This window comes from Watersipora subatra, chromosome 4 (assembly GCF_963576615.1).
Source record: "Watersipora subatra chromosome 4, tzWatSuba1.1, whole genome shotgun sequence".
NCBI classification, from domain to species: domain Eukaryota; kingdom Metazoa; phylum Bryozoa; class Gymnolaemata; order Cheilostomatida; family Watersiporidae; genus Watersipora; species Watersipora subatra.
Window position 1 is genome coordinate 12,227,040 of NC_088711.1, and position 22,657 is coordinate 12,249,696.

General features: G+C 35.9%; 2 protein-coding genes across 2 annotated transcripts in view; both read right to left on the reverse strand.

Annotated features, from left to right (window-relative positions):
* Nucleotides 1-10,511, reverse strand: part of LOC137393199 (uncharacterized) — a 29,591-nt gene extending 19,080 nt beyond the window's left edge. Inside the window, exons 1-5 of the mRNA XM_068079645.1 lie at nt 10,434-10,511; nt 4,894-5,881; nt 3,240-3,349; nt 1,902-2,009; nt 646-751 (exon numbers count right to left, since the gene is read on the reverse strand). Coding sequence (XP_067935746.1) covers nt 646-751; nt 1,902-2,009; nt 3,240-3,349; nt 4,894-5,873 — 1,304 coding nt within the window. The 5' untranslated portion in view covers nt 5,874-5,881; nt 10,434-10,511. The remainder of the gene's footprint in view (nt 1-645; nt 752-1,901; nt 2,010-3,239; nt 3,350-4,893; nt 5,882-10,433) is intronic.
* A 4,438-nt stretch (nt 10,512-14,949) lies between these two features.
* On the reverse strand, nt 14,950-22,037 carry LOC137394977 (zinc metalloproteinase nas-36-like). The gene is given in 10 exon segments (XM_068081754.1): nt 14,950-15,183; nt 16,083-16,246; nt 16,515-16,817; nt 17,049-17,219; nt 17,533-17,759; nt 18,221-18,306; nt 19,899-20,095; nt 20,900-21,124; nt 21,524-21,614; nt 21,981-22,037. Coding segments are annotated over 10 exon segments (1,755 nt in total).
* Nucleotides 22,038-22,657: the final 620 nt, after the last annotated feature.

Below are 22,657 nucleotides of genomic sequence, written 5' to 3' on the forward strand. Positions count from 1 at the left end.
TGCATTGTACTAAGTTAGAGGAAACATATTCCTAACACACGAAAACATTTCTAAGACACCAGGACATGTAACAAACGAGTCTTCTCTCTTAGTATACCGACGATCGACCTCATAGTAACTTACCACAACATGACCTCATAGTAACATAGCCAATTTTTATGGTTTTACTAATTAATTACTATATAATTTTTCCTTTTTTTAAAGAACATACTGGACTATGAACATACATTCATCTTCATCTCAACACTCTTCGCCTAATTCACTCTCTAAACGGTAAACAAATTCATCTAATTATTGTACATTACCTTCTAGGATGTATCGAGATGATAGAACATTTTACCTAATACGAACTTTCCATATTTAGAGGTTTCATTTCTTTTGACGCAACTACATATTTAAAGAAGGCTTCATATCTTTTGGCTCCACCCCACCTAATATCAACAAAACTTGAACCAAAAGGAAGAGCTTGAACTTCGCTCTATCATTGAGAATAGTTCGTCCAATATTTAGCCAATCGAAACTAGTAAAATTCCGTCACCTGACCAAAACAACTATAGCTGTCATCAGTAATTCACGGGAGACAACTCGGGATGAGTACAATCATAGGCAAACCACAACGCTTTATGTGAAAAAACTAGTACTTACGTCTGACTCGTCAATCCAAAAACAAACATGATAGCCATCAAAACATAAGCCAACAGTTCTGACATCATCACCTTGCCCAACTTTATACTCCCAGAGAAATAGTAACCTGACAAGTAAAGAAATGCTTATAGATACTAGTGTTGTGGCACTTGTCTGCAAATGCCATGATAATGACTGTAACAGGCTATATCTGCACTATCTATTTCTTATCACTTGGCAAGCGAGAGCACCAATCACATTCACTAGATGCACCAGCGACAATAGAGATTGCCTTTGAGTGGAAAGCCATTGTGGGTGCAAAAGGTGTTAGTTAGATTTACCAATCCCCTCAGCCATCATATTCATCATCTAAGTAAATCATCTACAAGACATGCTCTCTATTTGACATGAAATGTCGCTGTATCTGCCCATCATTTGGTTTTGTACATTCGACAGTATGTAGAACCAAGATCAATAAAGTTCAATGCACCAACCTGAAGCAATTTTAAGCATAGTCGATGCATTGCTCGCTAATCCTAGCGACAATTATTAAGACATTAATCGTGAATCTTAAAGAATTGTCTTATCCTGTTCTCAAGTATGTTTTCAAAAGTAGCTCTCTCATCTACATCATGAAGGTCACAGCTAATAGCAGAACCGATGGTTAAGTCTGTAATTCTTGATAATCTCCATGCAATGCTTCGAGCCAATATATTATTGTGTAATTGCTTTTTTGACAATAGTGGAAAGGAGTATTTTGGTTATCTCACTCAACAGCTTGTCATGCTGACATAACCAACTATGATCCCTACAAGCTTGTGAGGAAAACCACGCGAACATTTAGGGTGCAGTACTAATTAATACAACTAGAATCAAGAATCATAGCATCTATAAAAACAACATTTCCAATATACAAACTACAAAGACTCTTACTCCTTCCCCTTTGAAAGCAGTTTAAGTGATTGCAAGTTTATGAAATACTATGGATTAACCCAAGAATGACTAAATGAAATTCAAACTAAGTATCACTCTGGCTGTTTCACTCATATCGAATCCTTCACAGACCGAACATTCAAATCATCAATTCAGATGAACACATGGAACCATGGCTTATATGTACATCAGTAAATGTAACACATATTGCTGGAAACCTAACCTTGTAAATGAGTCACCATCAGCAATAGTGAATCAGTAGGCTGCATATATTTGGTTAGGTAATCAGGGCAGAGACTAACAATAAAAAGTTACATAGATATGGAAAATTCTAGATATCTAACCCGCTGCTGAGGTTTCTGCCGCCTCTGGGTCCGTCTTCTCCACTCCCGTTGTTGGAGATTGAGCAGAGGGTTTAGGAGATTTCCCGACCATGCTATGCCCGTTCATGGCTGCAAAAGTAGATAGAACATAGCTGTGAACATTAGCTAAATGTAATCATACTAAATGGAACAGGACAAAGTGGTCATTACTATAAGTTGTGATGGCTGAGGGTAAGCTAAAGTTATGTAATCAGCGAGTCAGCGGAATAATTCAATAATAAGGTTGTAAAACAATTATCAAAGTTTTATGAAATTCAAGCTACATGTATTTAAATTGTCCAATGAAAATGTGTAGAAATGGAGGAAACCACTTCAGACTACTCATTCCATCCTAATGACAATCACATATTAATGGCCAGTAATAGATCTAAACGCTACTGGTTTTGGACAGAGAGGAATGTGTAGCCAAGTCAACAAAGACAAACATAGCTAAACATTTAATGCTCCCAAATAGAAATGTTGCAGCCTCGTCCATTACTAGAACAGGCATTCAAATTCGAGCTATGTTTAAACAGCTTTGACAACATTTCGGTTTCATTGGCTGTTGCCGTGTGTTAAAAAGCATAACGAAGGAATCACTATTAAAAAAATTACTAGAACTATTACAAGAGCCAATCATTAAATCAGCTGGCTACTCTACATCAGACCAAAATTGAACCATTACCTAATAGGAGAGCTTTAATGCAAAGACGCAACAGTCCATGTATACTTTGGTTAATCTAACACGTCATTCATAGTCTGGCCAGACACTAAAATGTGACAAACACCAGGTCTCTAACACAACATTCGCCTATCACTCCTTTAATCATAACATCCCAACAAGATAAATCAACTTTCAAGATGTTATTTATTTTAAAGCAACTTTTCTCTATATGTAACCGAATCTTTTATTACCCCTACACCAATTTCGTAACATCATTAGATGACCTTGAGTCACTGTTAGTTTAGCTACAAGATGACCTGATTCGCCCATTAGGTACTGTAATATGGAATTTGACATCCTAGCGATGTCTAGCGATCTCAAGGAGTAGTTTGTCCATGTTAGTAGCTATACCTAGGGAGAAGTTTGTAAGCAAGGTGCGTTGATGAAGGATGCCGCATACAGCAGACTGTATAGTAGTCATTATCACAGCTCAGGCAACATTACTCAATGATTAATTACATTCTGCTAATGGCAACGGCTAGGTAAAGTTGTGCTAAACCAGCCTAGTATGCTGATGGTCGTAACTAGGGCCAGTAATGGCTCACAGATAATTTAGAGCACCAGCCAAATTGGAGGCTTTTGATCGCTGAACAGACCTGGCATTGCTCTCTCACTGTTTGTCCGCTTGGAGGTTCTGGTATCATGCAGGTTGTTGATATACGGAGCATTACCTCTTCGTTCACTGCCCTTGGCACTTTGCTGCGTTCTACAACAATTACAAATGTTAACAAAACGCTAACAATGCTACATAACAAGGAGAGTTTTTCCTCCAACAGAGCTCTATCGAAAGCATATTAGTGTCAGATTACTGTGTAGGAGGGCCAGTATAAAAGGGCAACTAACGCAAACGATACATTCCACAATAAATTCCACTGCGCTCTCAAATCTCACAACTTTCAGCTTGAAGGCTCATCCAGAGTGAATAGTACAATGGCTTTGGGCTATTCAGCTTCTGAAGATGACATTATCAGATTACTAATGTAAACCAGTGTGTAACTGACCTAACAAAACTTTGGCAACCGAAATCACAAAAAGTAAAAACTAGTTATACGTCGCTGACAGTCCAAGTATTTATGATCTGCTGATACTTATAATGATTCGGTTATGTGATGGTATTTTGATCAACGCAGCACATTTTCATGCACAGTTGCTGGTCAGCGTACAGTGTCATTTAGTGTTTAGGAGACCTCAAACTATTACCAAAAACTGAAATTGAAGGCTTAAACTGTTTTAGTATTTCCATGTGATATCATTTCGTTTAACCAACCAGTGAATGTTCGGTTTTTTAGTGCAATGAGTGATAATACATCAATTCGTCCACATTCCTCAGTAGAAGAGGTGGGGTATGACTGACCATTGTTCAATGTATTGACTAATTTGCTAATGTCGACAAACCGAATTTTCACCACACCCACCGCCCTATGGTAGACTATGATATTGCAATCACCAGCTGAGATGTATGAGATTTGTCAAGCTTAGGTATGAATAAATCTCTTTCCCTTTCTATTGACTGTCTCAGAAAATTAGGCAACAGTTCAGTTGATACTGAAACTAGGGCAGACCACACTAATCAAACTGATTGCGTTGGTTTAATTGGGGAATGAGAAAGCCATAACTTCTTTGGTGATGAGTTATATTTACTGATATACGATTTTATTTGCAAGTTTGAGTCTGTTCGATTGCCATTTTAGCTTTTCAAAATTATACAGCGACAACCAATTCTGCTGTTGATTGTAAAAATAAATATTTATACTGAAAAAATTTTTTTACTAATTGAACTTGCTGATATTATGAGCAGTTTTATTAATTATTCTTCTGTATATAAGTACTTTAAATGTGAACCAGCTTTAATTCGTGTCAACTTGACTAACAAGGATCTTGTTTGTGCCCATAATCGCACAAATGCTATTAGAATTCTGGAGAGGCAGGGCCAGAAGCACTAATAAAGTGGAGTCTATGATGTGAGCACAGTTGTGGCAAGGTCTTAACCACACTGCACACACCGCTCAGGGCTTAATGAGCGCTGTGACAATTGCTCTCCTCATAAAGAACAATACACCATCATTAAGAACTTTTGAGCTCATAGATAAATAAATTAAAAGAACTATAGCTGGCGGCTATAGCTTAATTACTACTGAGACTCTATCTTAAAGTAAACAAGGACTTGTGGGAAGGCTTCCTCTCTGCTTGCTATTACCTTAGCTACAAGCACTTCTGGAGTCAGCGCATCACCGTTGTTAATAAACTAACCTGACAGAAGCATTGTTGTTCAGGACAGTACCGCCAGGAACGCTCTCCGACCTTGACCGGGTATTCCCGTTCATGAAAATCCTTTTTGGGTCAAACCACTCTTGCTTCTCGTCACTCGAAGTCTTTCCAAACTGTTTACCGCTGCCAGGAAGCTCTTCCTCCATAAGCCCATCCAAACTGGGAGAAGCGTCCTCCGATGATCCGAAAGCATCGTTGCAGCTAAAGCTTCGTTCCATCTTGCCGAAGGTTGGTTCATGCGCCTCAAAATCATCCAGGCCATACTTAGAATCGGGACTGATGGGCAAGGGCACGTGGTAACCACCATGCCTTGGGTGAGCGGGGCGAAAGGTTTTCTGTCTCGCCTTCCTCTCCAGCAGGGTGTTTAGCGACTCCTGGCTACCATAAATGGGCTCATCATTATTGAGACTAGGAGTTGGTGGTGGTTCACTTCCTGGAGAAGAGGGTTTCTTGGCTACATCAGCAAACGTGGGCCGACTGTTGGCTGACTGGCTGCGTCTAAGGGGAGATTTTTCTCTCAAAATAAGAGGGACATGTACGCCTTCCAAGTTGTCTATAACAGAGCTACTCCTGAAAGGATCATATATACCATCGGTACTTGTACATCCCGTGCCCCACTTGCTGATATCGATGCCGTTGACACCCGAGTCGCATCGCCAGCTGGTATCGCTTCCAGCATCTGATTCGGGAGAGCTCAACGGTATATCCTTGGACGGAGAACCATTTATATAAGAGTTCTTGTAGGATGGCCAGTGAGACGAGGCTTGGTAACCATTATAGCAGAGAAAGTCGCTCGCAGCCACCCCAGAACAGCTTGACCAGATGTTGCGCCCTCCCATTATATCTGCAGTTGCATTCAGCGTAGGTTCGCTAGAAGGGTCGGCATCTTTCAGCAGGTGCTCTATATTGAGCGAGTGCCGGTGCAATAGGTCATCTTCGGCAGCTAAGTCTGCCATCTTCATTCACCCTACTATTACAAAAAAAAATAGATTCATTTAGTTTGCTACTATTGCAGCAGAGATTGTTGCAGGTAGATTTATGATCCGTACGACACGAGGAAGTAGTCAGCATTAGAGTTAATCAGAAGCTTTGAAACAGATCTATGTACACGTAGGTTATCTCGGCTGACATGACTGACATCCAGCTTGCTGCAATCTAGATAAGTAAATACTACAAAAGCTAACTATAGCTGGTTTCAGTGCTGATTGAGCTTGCTTGAAAGCAATGGGCTGTCGATAAACGGGATAGCGTTTAAGTTTTGTACAAAAAACAAGATATGTGTAACAAAACATAACTTAAAGATTACGTGACAATAAAACTCACTTGTTACTGATTACAATTTTGATTTTCTTAAAAATTTAAATTTTCATATAAAAAAGTTGTTTACATGGCTTTTTACATGCATTCACTTTTATGCTATGCGTAATTGCCTGTAGATTCTATTATGTAGTTAGCAGAGATTTTTGGGCAGAAGAACAAGTTAAATGAATTATAATACATTATTTTACAAAGTAAGTATCTTAACGTATTAACTTTTATTTTGACCGTATACGTGCCAGCAAATATTAGTGAATGCTTGTTAAAATGCAGCAATGCTACTTCTTCTCAATCATACTCTACAACTTTTGATAAGATGAAAAGATGGCAGGCTATTAAAACAGGCAAATATTTAGAATAGTATGGATAAGATTAGAAGACTGACAATGTGATCAGGACTCCACTCTTCCTCAACTACTAGCTAAGATAATATCAGCTCATTGATAAAGTAGTGAACATTGAAACACTCAAAACAGCATATATGGAGCGGTACGTTTTCTACGCACATCCCTGAAGGGAGGCATGACAAATATCAAAAAATATCTATTGTAGAATGAGGTGCGCAATCAGCTTGATATTCACTTATATGTGCAGCCATAAACTTAGTTATCATCTGCACATCACTTTCAGTGATATGCAGAAGACATTGTAAGTACTCTAATAGGGACTCAAAAACAAATGAAAGGGAACGTTGTAGTATACTCCAAAAGTATTTCTCATAAGGCATCCGTCTGGTGATTGTTGCAGAAAAACCTTAAAATATTTATAAAGATCTTGGACTATGGATTTTAATAATGCATTGCCACACATGTGCTTAGCCAGGCATTAGACCCTATCGGATAATTATGGCTATTGCATACCTTCATGCACTACCATCAAAGACTAAACTATATTCATACCTTGACATATGAGCACCCCAACACAGGAAAATTGAGACACGAGCATAATTTCAAGCAAGTTCTTTCCTTGAGATACATGTAATCTTTGAGATACGAGTAACCTTTGAGATACGAGCATACAAGCCGGTTGTCAATGGCTGCTATATGGTTAAGTATGCGAGAGGCCACTTTCGAGAACAGCATCGCTCGGTCTTTCTCGTCAGATCAGTTTGAAAAAGTTTTTTTCAAAGGTTGGCTAAAAGTTATGGTGAATGCAAGGCAAAAATCGCGAAACAGGTAACAAAAATTATACGCCAAAATAAATGTAAGTTTAGTAAAAGATTAAAACATAGCTTAAAGTGTGTGTTTAGTAAGCTAAATTCATCTAAGTCAAATTCAAAGTTTGTTACATAGCGTCACATATGTTTAGTGTACCGAACGCGTAGCTGTCCAGTTTCTCACAGACTACCATTGGCCACTACGCCTGTCTCAAAGGTAAAAATTTACAGCAGTGTACATAATAATGTTACATTTTATTGTAGATTTTAACAACTAAATAGGTATTTGTTACTGTGTTAGTGTAAGTACTGAATTACAACAATCAAAAACACGTTTTTCCATAGTAATATCCTGTTTTATGTGACTTTTTCATATGATGGTAATGGATTAATTTGTATTTAGCTATTTTATATAGGAAACAGTTCCCAGAGACACGAGTAAATTGACATACGAGCTCAGTCCCAGAATGCATTAGGCTGGTATGTCGAGGTATGACTATACTGTGATTTTCATGAAATTGTAAGAGATACAAGTAGGGCATTCAAATGCATCATATGTACCCCATCGTGTAACCCTTCAAGTAGAAAATCCAAACGCAGCCATAACCTGACCGTAACAAGCAACAATCCTTTCCCGATAGCATCATAAACACTGATATATTCAAGCTTTGTGCAACTGCCTTGACTTGGCTATAGAGTGACTCAAGCATATGAATACTAGAGGCAACTAAACAACTCCCTTGAGTAGCAGCACCATTATAGCAATGCGCTTACATGAATGTTTTATACTAAAATACGTCTACACCTAGATATCGATTGTCCTACGGGAACAAACAGGTCAGGTCCAGGCTGCTTGTAAGGATTATTCAACACAGCATAGCTAATGTTCTTTGACCAGCAGTGAACAAACTATTAATCTTGCATTGAGCTAGTAAAGAGGACTACGCTAATGCTTGCAGACTACAAAGCATAAAATTAAATTATATTTCCATTGACGAAATTCATAGGAAATTCATAGGCGTAATTGAATGAGCTGGTGATGGATTTTGCATCAGAATTAACTACTGTTTGCTAACAAAACTACTAGCAAGTAATTATGCAAAGACAGTATTTGGATAGCTAGTCCCGGTGACTACTGTTGACATGTACTTAATTAAATTGTCTATGATTGTTCATGAAAAGTCAGGAGGCGATCGCTAACTGCACTACAGCGAAAGCTTGAACTACAATGGCCTTGGCTACCCTTATGCATCATTAGCATTCACAGTAAAATGCAACTGCCACCCTAAAGTCATGTTTCATAAAGAAACCGGACATTATATATATAGATGTCTGAGATAACGAAAGCGACCCATTAAAAATTTTAGCGTTCATCACTGATAGCAATTCATAAACCAAAGCCATTTTTAAATCTCTACATTTATGGTCTGGGAAATCTGGCATTCCGAAAGAAGCAACGCTCACAGTAGAGCATCTACTATGAGCTGCAGAAAATGCAACCCGCTACAATGTATTTGATTCTATGCACGTACAATCTATTATAAGATCATTTATGTGCCAACTAAATGCCGCTGTATAACGGTCCATTGAAGCCCCTTAGCACCGAACAAAATGCCTTGGCTCACACATGCTAATGCTATTGTATGCAGAGAGATGTCGCTCAAAAGCATAGTCTTTGATTCATCCAGGGGTAGTGAGTGACACTACAAATAGTGTCTTGCTCTAGTGGCATAATCGTATAAAAATGCTGTGAGGCAATGTTAACAAGCTTAACAAACACTAAAACTACACCCACTCCACAAACTCACCTCTGATCTCAAAGTAAATAATCCGTCAACCATGTAATTAATTTACATTAAAACTGACAAAATTTCTCAACAAAACCAAGGTGAAAGTTGAGTTGCCATGGAGCAACTTGGTTTATGATCATTAGCTAACAGTCCAATAGCTGGGCCAGTAGGCCTGTTTATTAGTTTCAAAGAAAATAACTACCTTAGTTTAATTGAAGTAGCAGTAGCATCAGTATAGGCATAAGTTAAGTACTGCTTTGTAGAGTACATAGTACTTAACTGCATTTGCTCAGAGTTTAGTCAAGAATTAGGACAAGCATTTAAACAAATGATCTTTTAATTATCTATGCTACTAATAGTCTTAAAAAACTATAAGCCGGCATGTGGCAACAATTTCTCATTCATTTTTTTAGATGCAAACAGTAACAACATTTGTGCTTTGTTCATAGCAAACAAGCCTATACTATGATGTGCAAACAAAAGAAACAACGAAGGAGACGTATTCCGAGGCTAAATAGCATTGATTTTGTAGTAGTCCCCTGTACCACAAACAAGGTTAGAATAGATATCAAACCCTGCAACACTTCACTGCACATATGTGGTTTTTTATAATGCCACATGAGCGGCACAGAAAAACTGAACCGAATTATACCTTTACAGAACCTACTTGCCAAGGTAAACAATGTTCCACTTGTAAAATCTGATAAATGATGTACAGCTGCATCAAATTGTGCATTGAACCGGTTACGTATCACAAGCTTCACTGAAATTATGAATAGCGGAACGCGAATTTTTAAAGCAATTTTCAAACAGCATTAACAGTAGGTCCAGAAATTTTGCGAGTGTTGTTTAACACAGTCGCGGTATCAGTAAACTTACTTAGCTTACGTTCCTATAAATTCATACATTAATTAACTGTGGTGTTACCAGCAAATATACATACAATAACTTTCAAATATCTTTTAGGCGTTCATTGTCAATCCGTGCGACAAAAAAATCATGTATCATGACAATGCTGCACAAAAAGTAGCTTCGTCTTGAAATGACGTTTCTTAGTAAGCAATTAGTTAAGTAAGGGTACGGCTACAATACAATCATTAAAGCACAACAACTAGGAAAATACGAATGGCCCTCTCCACTATAGTTGAACATCAAATAAAACAAGAAAGTAGCACTACCATACGTACATACAGACGTAAATTTACACAAATTAAATATGTAAATCAAAAAATACCACGACATACAATAATTGGCCAAACCTGTTTTTCTTGTGGACATACTTATATAGAAACGTATATTTTAGCGCTTTCCCATTTTTGTCGCCTTTTGTTCATAACTAAGGAAACGGGAACGGCATGAAACGAAAAGCGATTTGATCACGTGATATTATCTAAATGTACGTTTTTGTTTATTAAATGTTATTATGATGAAAATTCATTATTTTTTGCAACAAACAAAAACATAAAACGCTTAATAATGAAACAACGACCGAGTGATGTTTTGAGGGTAGGTGTCACAAAGAGGAGATAACTAAGACTACGCAAGTCCTTATTCACAAATCCTCGCTTGTTTGTCACAGGCTTAGCGAAAATTTAATCAGTTTAAAATGTTTAAGATCGTTTGCAAATACCTTTGATTATTACCATGACATCTTAAACCAAAATAGTTTCTAAATAGTAAAATTTGTGTTATGAAAATATTCCTATTGTATTTTCCACTAGGAGAATCAACTGCAAATACCTGATCTTTGGCTAATGCACTTGTTTATGCTTTACAGATTTGTTAAATATTGTATAGCATTTACCAAGTTTATAGTTTATTAAGTATTTAACTGATACCAAGTTCATTACACATTCTTATTTTTTAAGTTTTTTATATTGCAAAAACCAGTCTTAACTCTGTTTTAAAGGGGTTTTAAACAAGAATATATTTCAAAACAAAAAGTAACTTGTATAAACCAGTGTGAATTTTTTGACAAATATAATAATGTGTACCATGTTCATTTATAATAATATTTGCTAAAAATTATTTACTGAATTAGAAACAGAACAGCATATTCTTGATTGCATTTCCATTTTTAATTCAGTGTATTTTATGTATTAAATTTATTGATGTGTACTCTATTGTAACTTACAATTGTTGAGTGCTCTTGTGTATATTTTTAGTGTATAAAATTGTATATTTTTAGCGTATAAAATGTTTTTTTACTGGAAACATAGTTCACTAAATACTAACACAAATACACACATCAATTGCTATAAAAAAAACATTGGTGGATGTGTATAATGTACCACAAAAACTCGTCAAATTTCAACAACAAAATTTTTTTTATCAGATTTAAGCTGAAAGGAAGTAAAGTCTATTGTCAGCAATTAGCAGCTAGCAAAAACACCTATAGTGATTTTAACATTTTAACGTTTCAAAGTACAGTATCAAGATGGTGTATTGTTTAATAAGGGCATCTCCAGTCTAAAGATAATTAACTGCATTCTCCTATAATTCTAGCTTCAAGACCCTGCTACCTAAAAAGGCATTTTCAGAGAACAAGAAGCTTTACTGCAATTTTTAGTATGCTAAGGTATTTTAACTACATTGTATAACAAATATGTTTATTCATAGATAAGTAGATAGATAGATAGATGGATAGATAGATAGATAAATATATAGATAGATGGACAGATAGATCGATAGATTGATGAATAGATAGGTGGATAGATAGATACATGTAGATAGATAGACAAATAGATCGATAGATTGATAGATATATGTAGAAAGATAGATATATCGATAGATGGGCAGATAAATCGGTAGATAGATAAATGGACAGATAGATCGATAGATTGATAGATAGGCCTACATGTAGATAGATAAATCGACAGACAGGTAGATTGATAGACGGAGAGATAGATATGAACTTTATTATCACCATTCACATTAATGTCCATATTTATTTAAATATCTTAATTGTCTAAGTATGCCAAGCACGAAAGCTTTAGAAAATTACTCAAAAGAGCTTTTATCGATTTCTTTATAATGTTGTAATAATATTAATTTTGCAAGTGATATAAAAGTTTTTAGAATTTTTTGTGTTAGCTCTTTTGTTGCAATCAGAGCTTACATGTACTACCATGTTATTGCCTTGAATAAAATTATGTTATTATGCTGTTATATGTTCAAATTATAAATAATCTATAGAAGTTTCATTACCAGCCTGGTGTAATTATACAGAAGCTTTTATCTCTCTTTGAAACTGTTAAAACCAAATTTTACTAAAATATTTTTAAAAAATAATGTGAATGCTACCAAGTAAAAAAAGTGAGATAACATAAAATGTTAGCCATATAATTATTATATTCTTTGCCCTTTCATTATAAGAAATATGTTTGTTATAGCTAGCTATCTGTTTGTCTGAACAGTATCAAAGTTGACTATATGCAATATATTTCTGAGTAGTATTTCTTCAATGAAATTGTACAACCAAGGTAACTTGCCACTTTATTGCGCTAAATTTTTGTTTTAGATTGAATGTTATTTCTATAGAGGTTTTGTGGTGGGAAACCTCAACAGATGTTCTGTATTCTGTTTTTGCTTTTGGAATAAATAGTGCTACAGACAGTGATTGATGACGAGTTCAATAGTATTGCCCAATGCTCAAGGCTAGGCTCATTCCTAACATCAAAACTACAAAATTTACACAAAAATTTACATAAACATTTGTTATTGAAATTATACACATTTACTTGCTGACGGTATTGCATAAGAGATCGTCGTTCTCTTCTGGTCAATCTATGCCTTCAACCAAAGTGTTGTAAAATCTATGCCGGTACCAAATTTTTTTTAATGTGGAACTTCGCAGCGACTGGCAACCATTGAATAAGTATTTGTTGAGCTGCTAACATCAAATGGGTGCCTGAAAATTGATTGCCTTCAACAAAAGCTGAACTAATACTTATTTTTGTATTTTCCGTGTACATGTATTGAAAAATGCTAAAAAAATTAATTCAGTGAATAAAGCTATTGATTGTACAAAAATTCAGTATTGGAACAAATGGCTATTGGTCAAAGTGCAGAGTTAAAATAATCTCTAGCAAATAATGGAGGCAGTTGTACCAGACTGTGGACTTACATAATTTACTCACTTACGGTATATGGAAAATGCCAAATAGACAGTCAATTGGATAAAATACATTTTCAGCGAAATCATCTGATTGGAAAAATGACCATAATAGCTTTTGACAAACATATATTTTATTTTTAGTTCGCTCTTACACTCTTCATACACAAATAAACAAATTATAAAAACTGACAAAAGGAAGCAGCTAACAATTAGTTTTAAAAGACATGATGAATTTGTTTGTGTTACCCAAAGATAATTCTGTATTCTCATAGTACAGTTAAAAATATGCTACTCTATAAATTGTTGTTAGTGTTGTACAAAAATAAGGTGATCAATATGTTATACATTCATTCGTTTGAGGTTACCTAGTTTATTTTTAAAAGGGTATTCACAACTAGCAACTGCTACAACCCTCTTTTTATGATTTTTTACAATACCGGTATATGGTAACCGTGAATCATATAATGATCACTGTAAGGATCAAAGGTTTGATTCTGATCACATTTTAGAATGAAATGTTTTATTTGAAAATCAGGCTTGATATAGAGAGTAGGCTAGTTAGAATTGATTGCATTAGAATCATGTAGTTAGTTAATAACAATACACAAGTAAAATGCATAGAGAGTACCTGCTAAACATGACATAAAGTGACACTTATACTACCAGCCTAGTCCGCTCTACATGTTCAGCATTAGACTGTCTTACTCTCGTTAATTCTCATGAAATTGTAAGAGGTATGAGTAGGGCATGCAAATGCCTCACGTGTACTCTATTGGGTACCTTGATGTGTAGGTGATATGATAAGATTTCTACTGGTGAGAGATGTCGGTTACGTTTATTTCTCTGGCGAAATTTGACTTTGAACATAAACTGGTTGAATGCGAGAAGAGCAATAGTGGCAATTTATTATTGCTGCCCGTGTATTATTTTAATTTTACTAGACTGTGTACAGAGTAACCTTGTAGAAGTCTTCTTCTTTATGCTTTGTTAGTAGCCAGGAAAAGTTTTGGTAAAACATTTATTGAAAGAAGTTTTTATAAAAAAAAGTAGACTACGTTATAATAAAATAATATTATACTTTTGTGCATGGTAAAATGGAAAAATAAGTGCTTTAAAATGGCCAAGCATACAGTGAATGGTACATAAGGACTGAGTACAAATGGACGTGAATAAGGAGAGGAAAGCCATTGCATGACTACTGGGAGAGTAAGTACAGAAAATGTATGCTGGAAACAAATTGGAATTACACCTACAAAACAGTTTAAAGTCTGAAGGCGGCACTACAACTTAAATTAACAATACAGCAAAACAGGCCATATTTCAAATGGCAGCATTCTTTGTACTTCCAGAAATATTAAATACAATAAATCAAATTCGTCAAGATATTGAAGAATTACTTTGCCTTTCCGCTAAATCACTTTTTTACATTCTGATTTGCGTTGCTATGTACATCAATAACGTGAGAAGAAGATTCCAATAAATTAATGGTTAAGCGAAGTGAAAGCTTCTTGTTGGAAAAAGAGAGAGCTAGAGCGAGCTATGTACAAAGGTTCTACATTAAAGCTTGTAATATTATGCACATTATTAAAAGTATAAATCTCATAGATTTCTTCACAGGGAAGAAAATGAATACAAACAACAGTATTTGTTCCTAACTCTTACATTTGACACAAGAAGCCTTTTGATTTATAACAGAGAGCGTCTCTCATAACTACAAGCCCATTCTCCTTAGTTATATATGGACAGAAATCAAAGTAACTGGCCATTTTGTTCTTCGACCTGAAGTTTTTCACCTTTATCCAGTATTGTTTTCCTTCAGAAACTTGAGCAGACAACTCTTTTGATCGTAACTCTTCTTCAGTCATATCCCACAGAGAAAGTCCTAGCTTTTGCTGCAAACAATGTACATACAATATACAATTGAATTATAAATTTATACAAATCCCATATAAATGTTGTTCAGAAGGGTGACGCTATAACAGTGATCATTATCTCACAAAACCATGTGACATTCATATATATTCATAACTCCATAACTCCCAACAAGCCTCAAGTATAGCTGCAAGATCTATCTTTAGTCTAGAATATATCTATTGTCGTTTATGCTTTACATATTATCAATGTTGATGTCTATTGTGAGATATAAAGTGACTGAAGCTTGTCTCTGAAAAAAATGAAGCATTAAATTTTCCGTGAAGACAATATAATCGGGCATCTACAAACATCTTGCTATATAATATTACTAGCCAAATGCTCGGAATTGCACGGGCATTTAAAAACAGCTTATAAACAGTTACAGGTAATGTAGTTGTTTGCCACTTGCCATTAGCCTGGCACATTGTCAATGACTGATTTGAGTTATTTACTATCCGGATTGCTAAACTTACTAATAAGAGCCGTGGGAGCAAGCTTTAGTGACGTTGCAAAAATTCAGAGTGCTATCCGTATTTTTACCGAAATAATGGCTCACGCCGCCTAATGAATCCATTTCGTAGCTTAATTGGTTAGGCTATTGCCTGGTGAACGGGCGGTAACGATATCAAATCCAGCACAATGCCGATCTTTCATTTCTAGATTTTAATAGCTATAGCTGGAAAGACCGAATGACAGACTTTGAGATTTATACATACAGTATATAGACTACTATAAACCATTCACTTCTGCAGATAAGGGGCCTATCGAGGATGTAAAAAGGAATTCCGTGGAAACCAGGCACTCGCAAGGGTTAGTTGAAGATTATATGATCATTGTAACATAGGATGACATTTGAGGTAAACAAATGTCAGCATACCTGACACTCTAGCTCAGCTATATAAACTGGCCTAAGAGGAAACTCTATGGCTCTAATGCAGCTTTTCTTTGTGTTCGCATACTCAAATGGACATGTGAGCTTCCCATTTTTCTTGATTGGTTTCTCTGGAGATTTGGTATTAAGCCATACAGGGCTTCTTGTCACTTTGTTATCAACTGAAACAGTATAGTTTATTATATAAAAATGATTCTATAAAATAAATAAATCAACTTTGTAGGTAGTAGCTAGATAAAAAGTTAGATTCAAAATTTTTTTAAGTGTCAAGGTCAATTATTTCAATAGATGAGCTATTTACATCTGCAGCCAGGCTTTCTTATGCATCTATGCAATGTGCTGAATAAGCGGGAGGAGCATTCGATGCATAGAACTGAAAATATCAAAAAATAAAACATCAATGTACTCAGAAATTACCTTTATGTCAATTATAAAATATATTACCTGATGTTGTTGGTTTAGTAGGTGGATTAGTAGGACAGTCATTGAGCTCAAAATACACCATTCTCGAATCACGAAACAAACGGATTCCCAAATCTTTAGCTGTTGTTGAACTCAAGTAGCACTGACGTCTAGCTTTCCAATAATCAAATGATCTGCACTCAAACATTGTCTCTTGCATGCAACGAGTCTTGCACTCCTCGATTGTTAATGAAAAACCAACATCTTCATTAAATCCCGGTATATAAGCATTGTCATACATTTTCCAGGGATCACATGCTGTAAATACATGCAGGTCATGAAACGTTAGTAGTATTTCTCAATTCACATCTATATACAATGTGGTTTAGTGATATATATAACTCATCAACATCATGCATACATTAAACTGTGTGCCTGCAACATACTGTTAGTACTGAAGTAGTTCGTGCATTGTTAGGCAAATCATGGAGTTATCAAGATGTTTATGACATGAGAGAACAACTCTAAGTTAGGGATAACTATTCTCACCTTTCACTGCACTGATTGTCGTCTTTAGACCTCCGGTTGGATGTGGTCCTTGAATGTTGCTTGTTACAGTGCATGATTTCTGGTCTCCTGATGGGCAGACACACTTACAGGTATGATCAAGAAAACCTCCATCGATGCATTTTCGGTTGTATTTGTCACAGTTGGCTCGTTCTATGATAAAACAAATAAATTTATGACCAGGTTTGTGACAGTAAAAGCGTATGAGAAAATCAAAGTTTAATCCTTATTTGTGTTATCATTTGTGTACCTTAAAGAATGTAATTTCACTTTTAACCGATTGAGCCAAACCCATTCACAGCACAGCTAAAAACTGTTAAAAATTAAGCTAAAAATCCTCTATTTATGGTCTATTTATAGACTTCAACGTATAAAAACAACACGAAACTCCTTTAATAATCTATGCGAACTATAAAGTTCTATTCTCGGACGATGAGTAACGATAGTTGAGTGAAGTAATAAATACCTGCACATTTATACATGAGATTTGCAAGCTTCACATCATTGAAACTGAGCCGGTTTCTTTGGCCGATCTTGCTCTGCGCTGATGGATCTCTTGTGATCAATTCTCCATAGCTGGGGTAATGCATAATACTGCCGTAGTCATAAGGCACACCGTATGTGTTGATAAAGTCTGTGTCATGCTTCACATACTGTGACTTGTAATTTGGTGCCACCAAATCCCATTTGATCCTAAAATATGCAATCATAAGTCTAGGAATGTTTCCTATTGGCTCCAGCCAGAGTGTAGTGTTCGAACTGAATTCTAGAAAAAGCGAACAACTCCCCAAAAGTAATCTGACTGAAACAGATTAAAGATGAGATTCTCAATAATTATTAAATCAATTATAATAATACTCTGAGCAATAGTGTAGTTGAAGAATACCAAACCAAAATACCTCTGCAAAAGATAAGATAACTCTAAAACTAAGGCGGTTCATTATAGAAAACCAGTTTCATTGTATCTACTCGCGTTATGTGCCTTTTACTCTTTTTGATTATAGAGATAAAATATTTTAGCATGAAATCTTTGCACTTCTAATTATCCACATCAAATCTTACAAACTTTGCGTGGTCCAATAGAGCAAGCGGAGGCGGCATTGAAATCGAAATTATTGAAATTGCTTGTTAAACGAGTAATTCATCAAACTCACGTCACATAGTCATCCCTGTCTGGCCTTGCTTGCTCATGCACCCAACCAAGTGTGTGGCCAAGTTCATGTATCACCGTGCCAGTGTCCTATTGAAACAAACACAAGAGATAAATATATCAAACCCATTACAGCTACTCACAAGCTTTTTACCTGATTGCTTGCTGATAGGTCGATATTTAAAGCGAGTAAAAACAAACAGAATGATTGTAATAAAAATATGTGCAACTACTAAAACACCGATCAATAAACCAATGTGATGCGGGCACCTGTATTAGCTACTTGGAGACACGCATCACAGAATTCACCAATTCAGGAGCTGAGATACGATCAGTTAGTTCTAAACTGACTAATTTTATTGCAACAATCTTTTTGTATTTTTTTTACTAATATACTGATTAAAAAATTTAAATCAGAATTAAATTTTTTACTAAAATGGTACAAAAGCATAATAGTCAATAATTATACAGACTGGTGAACGTTTTATAAAAATTAAAAAAACATTCTTCATGAACTCAAACAACAAAATGCATATTGCATAACTATGAGAGTCTTATCAAGGGAGATAACAGATAGGAATGTGCAGTTGATAGTTTCGTAAGATTCATAAGCTAGGAATGTTATATGGGTCAAGAATACGAGATGAAAACATACACAGTCAAGAACCAATATATACAGATAATCAATAAAACACGAATGATGCAACAGATTAGATACGCAACTGAAAGCTTGTGACCTCATGAGGGGAATGCACAGCAATGCACTCCCAGATACTGGCTGTAAGAGCTATTTAGAATACACAATTTTGTTTTGATTACAAGAACTAAAATTGAAAGCAGAGGTGGCATACATATATACACATGGTTGAAAGCAACACTGTATTTAGTTCATCGTTAAGAGACAAACAAATGATGAAATATTTTGAATTCCATTAAGGCAGCTGGCAGCGAGCTACGTAATCACTTGCACAGCTTCAGGTCATCCTGCGATCAGAAGAGTGCGTTATGTGTTGGAGAATTTTACAAAAATATTTGGCAAGCAATAACTGTTACGAGCATATTTTATTAGGCCAGCAGCACAGAAACCCCCTTATCACCAAGTCATGTCACTCTCAATAAAGGCCAGCGACCAAGGTCGGTTCTGTAGAAACAATGCTGTGCTTTTAGAGGGGTCGTGCAGAACACAATGATGACTTGTTAGATAGCCCAGAATATGATATGAATGTTTATGTTAAATATGAGTAATTCATTTTCAACACTCGATCTAGTAAAAGACAACATTGTAGTAGGCGTGTATTACAACACAATGCCTGTGATATCATCATAGGGCGTCTTTAAAAACATTTGCCACCTGATCTAAGGAATTGTTGAAAAAGATACCCAGGAGACATGTAGATTATGTAAAAATAGGGTGGCATTCATAACAATGGCCAAACATCTTCTATCAAAAGATGACATCCGTCTCAAATTATCTTCGCAGATTAGCATTGCGCTAAAGCTGGATGTTCATAACACAGATGAAATTAACAAAGAATGTTTTAACCTTCAGGGTTTACAGGCGGCTTTTTAAGAAAGCCTAATTGAAGAATTAATTTCAAAACTGGCTTTCATTTGTTGGAATATTTGATTGAATGAAACACAAAATATAACTGCCAGCCATAAGCTATGAGTGTACAACTTACCAAACAGCCGAGAGCTATGTATAATGGCTGAGCACCACCAGCCATGCCAAGTTTGGAGGCACACCACTGACCCTTCTGTATAATAACATAGTTGGTATGTTTTAAGGCGTTGTATTCCACAAACTTAACACACGACTGTTTTTGCCAGTGACCCATAGCTTTACTAATTCGGTACCTCGCCTCACTCGATACTGTATCTAAAACATAATCCAAAGGTTTCCTTCACCATATAGTTGTTCATCCTATAGTTGTTCATCATACAAGCAGTATGCCAAGTCTCTATTGAAAAGATTACTCCAATACTAATGTTTTCAATCCATTCCGCTGTTTTTGGCAGCAAAATAGATTAATAGCAGTTTTAACAAGTGGGTTGACAACAAGAACTCCTCAAACGTATTCTAGCAAAAACTCTACCTAAACATAAAAAATATTTTGATGAACTAACTGGATGAAACTCGGCGGTATGTTAAAGACCCTAACCAACTTTCTCATAGGTTTGGTGACATTCAACAACTTCTGAAGCACTCAAACTTCCTGTCTATTGCACTCGACACGAATGATTGATTAATTACTTTGTTCACTTCAGGACTTTTTCTATTTACCACGCTGACAACTGTTAGCTAATAGTAGTTTAGAAGCCTCTTCATAAGCGAATCAGCTGTCTCCTCAACTGAAGGGCTGTGAAACTTTAGGCTAATTGGTTATCAATATGTCAGCTCGCTCGATGAGAACCCAATCAGTGATTAGTGTCTTTATCTTAACCAGGCGACTATTCTTAGAATTTCATCTTACAATTTTTCCATTGTTTGCAGAATGTTTTATGTTATCAATGCTGACAATATCAGGTAGATTCCAAAGTGTCAGAATATTCAGAATATTTGTATGTATTGGAGCGCTGGTGTATTAACTATCAGCAGCTAGAAGCTACGCGCCTTAACTTTTAATTCACTGCACTAAAAAGTTGCAAAGCAAACATATCCATGAACGAGAAGATAACTCACCAACACTTGAGTCTATCATATAGGGCACAACTGCACCAGGCCAATGATATATGGAATGTCGCACTGCTTTTCGTTTTTCCCTAGTTGACTTTTTCGATTCATTCTCATTTCCAAAAGTCTTCACTGTTCCGAACTGGTCATCATCAAGAATAAGGTCAAACTCCACAACATGAGCATTGGATGGATCGGGCATCAATAGAGATTCTAACTTTAATTTTACAGAGTCTGTGTCACGACGTTGACGATGCATTGCATCTGTAAAGATAGGCTTTTCGATAACAACAATCTCTGCATAAGCATGTGATAAGGCTTTACTGTGATAGAAAACAAACACAATTATCTAGATATGCAACAAACTAGCTTAATCAGTGCATGCCTTACTTATAAATATTACTGAGCATATCATGGCATCCTTCCAAAATACCTGCATTATTTGGCAGATGTATCTAGCATTGACAAGAACAACTGATGATATATGTACAAGACATATTCCGCTGCCTTCTTTCACATTACCCGCGAGATTTACTACATACAATAGTAAGAATAGAAATAAAATTTGTACTTTGTATATCTAATTGAAATAATCTTCAAAGAATCACTGGAATGTTGGAAGATGTTGTTAACTCCGAGGAGTCGTATTCTCTCGTTTCACAATCTTACCTTCAAAAGCTTTCTTCGCTGTGTCTATTATCAGCTTGCCACTTGACCTGTGTGCCTAAAAATATTCTGTTAGTGTAATTGATGAAATAGTAGCTATTGGCGACACTATGCCAACCGCCGCATTTTTATTTTAATATCCTCCAAACATAACATCACGTTTCCTACATGTGTGTACTCTCTCAACAATGACAAAATCTAGAACATCCTGGAAATTCAGTCGCCTGACAAGGTTAAGACAATGCCACGCTATTCAAATACAATTCATGAGCTTAAAATAATATTTTATGATAGATAGTTGCATTTGTGCTTTGGTATAAGCCATAAACAACATGCAGCCTTCAATAAATTATTTATTTTAGCAAGGTAAACAATGACATTTAACCTGCATTTTCTGAGATTTAAATAGTGAAGATGCACTTACTGTTGCTGAACAGCTGAGCAGAGAGTGAATAACAATGATGAGGTGGGACAACTCCATCTAGAATGAATTCTGATCTGATATACGCGCATTAAATATATATGCGCAAAGATGCGTCAAGTCGCTGAAGTAATACTCTGTATATTTACTCAAAGAATGCCAGACACAAATAGGTTTTGGTCGAAACTATGTGAGCGGTTATATCCTATGTTCGTCAATTCAAGTGTGTGCGTAGCTAAGCAGCAAGTTTATCAGCTGTCTGTCAACCCTAGAGCTTATCTTATATGGCTGTGCAGGCCTGATGTGCGCTTTTATACGGCTGATAGCACTGCGAAGCCAGTGCACGTGGTCATTTCATACACTCAGTTGTTTGTTCGTGCAATGCATTGCTTTTTCAAACAAATAGCTCAGAAAGTGCTCTAAACATATACAGCTCAGCCCTTTTAGAATTGCGTATAATTTTACCGTATATGATATCTATATATCTAATATCCATAACTATACAAGTTCAGCAGAATTTACTGTTTTGTTCAGTTTTTCAATTGTGATTAGCAAAATTACAAGCATTTACAGTCCTATTATAAATATGGAAAGGCGGTAAATATTTATAAATACCTAATCATATTTTACACTTAAGGAGTTGACTGTACTGTATTAGTACTAAGTGATCTCAGTACTGA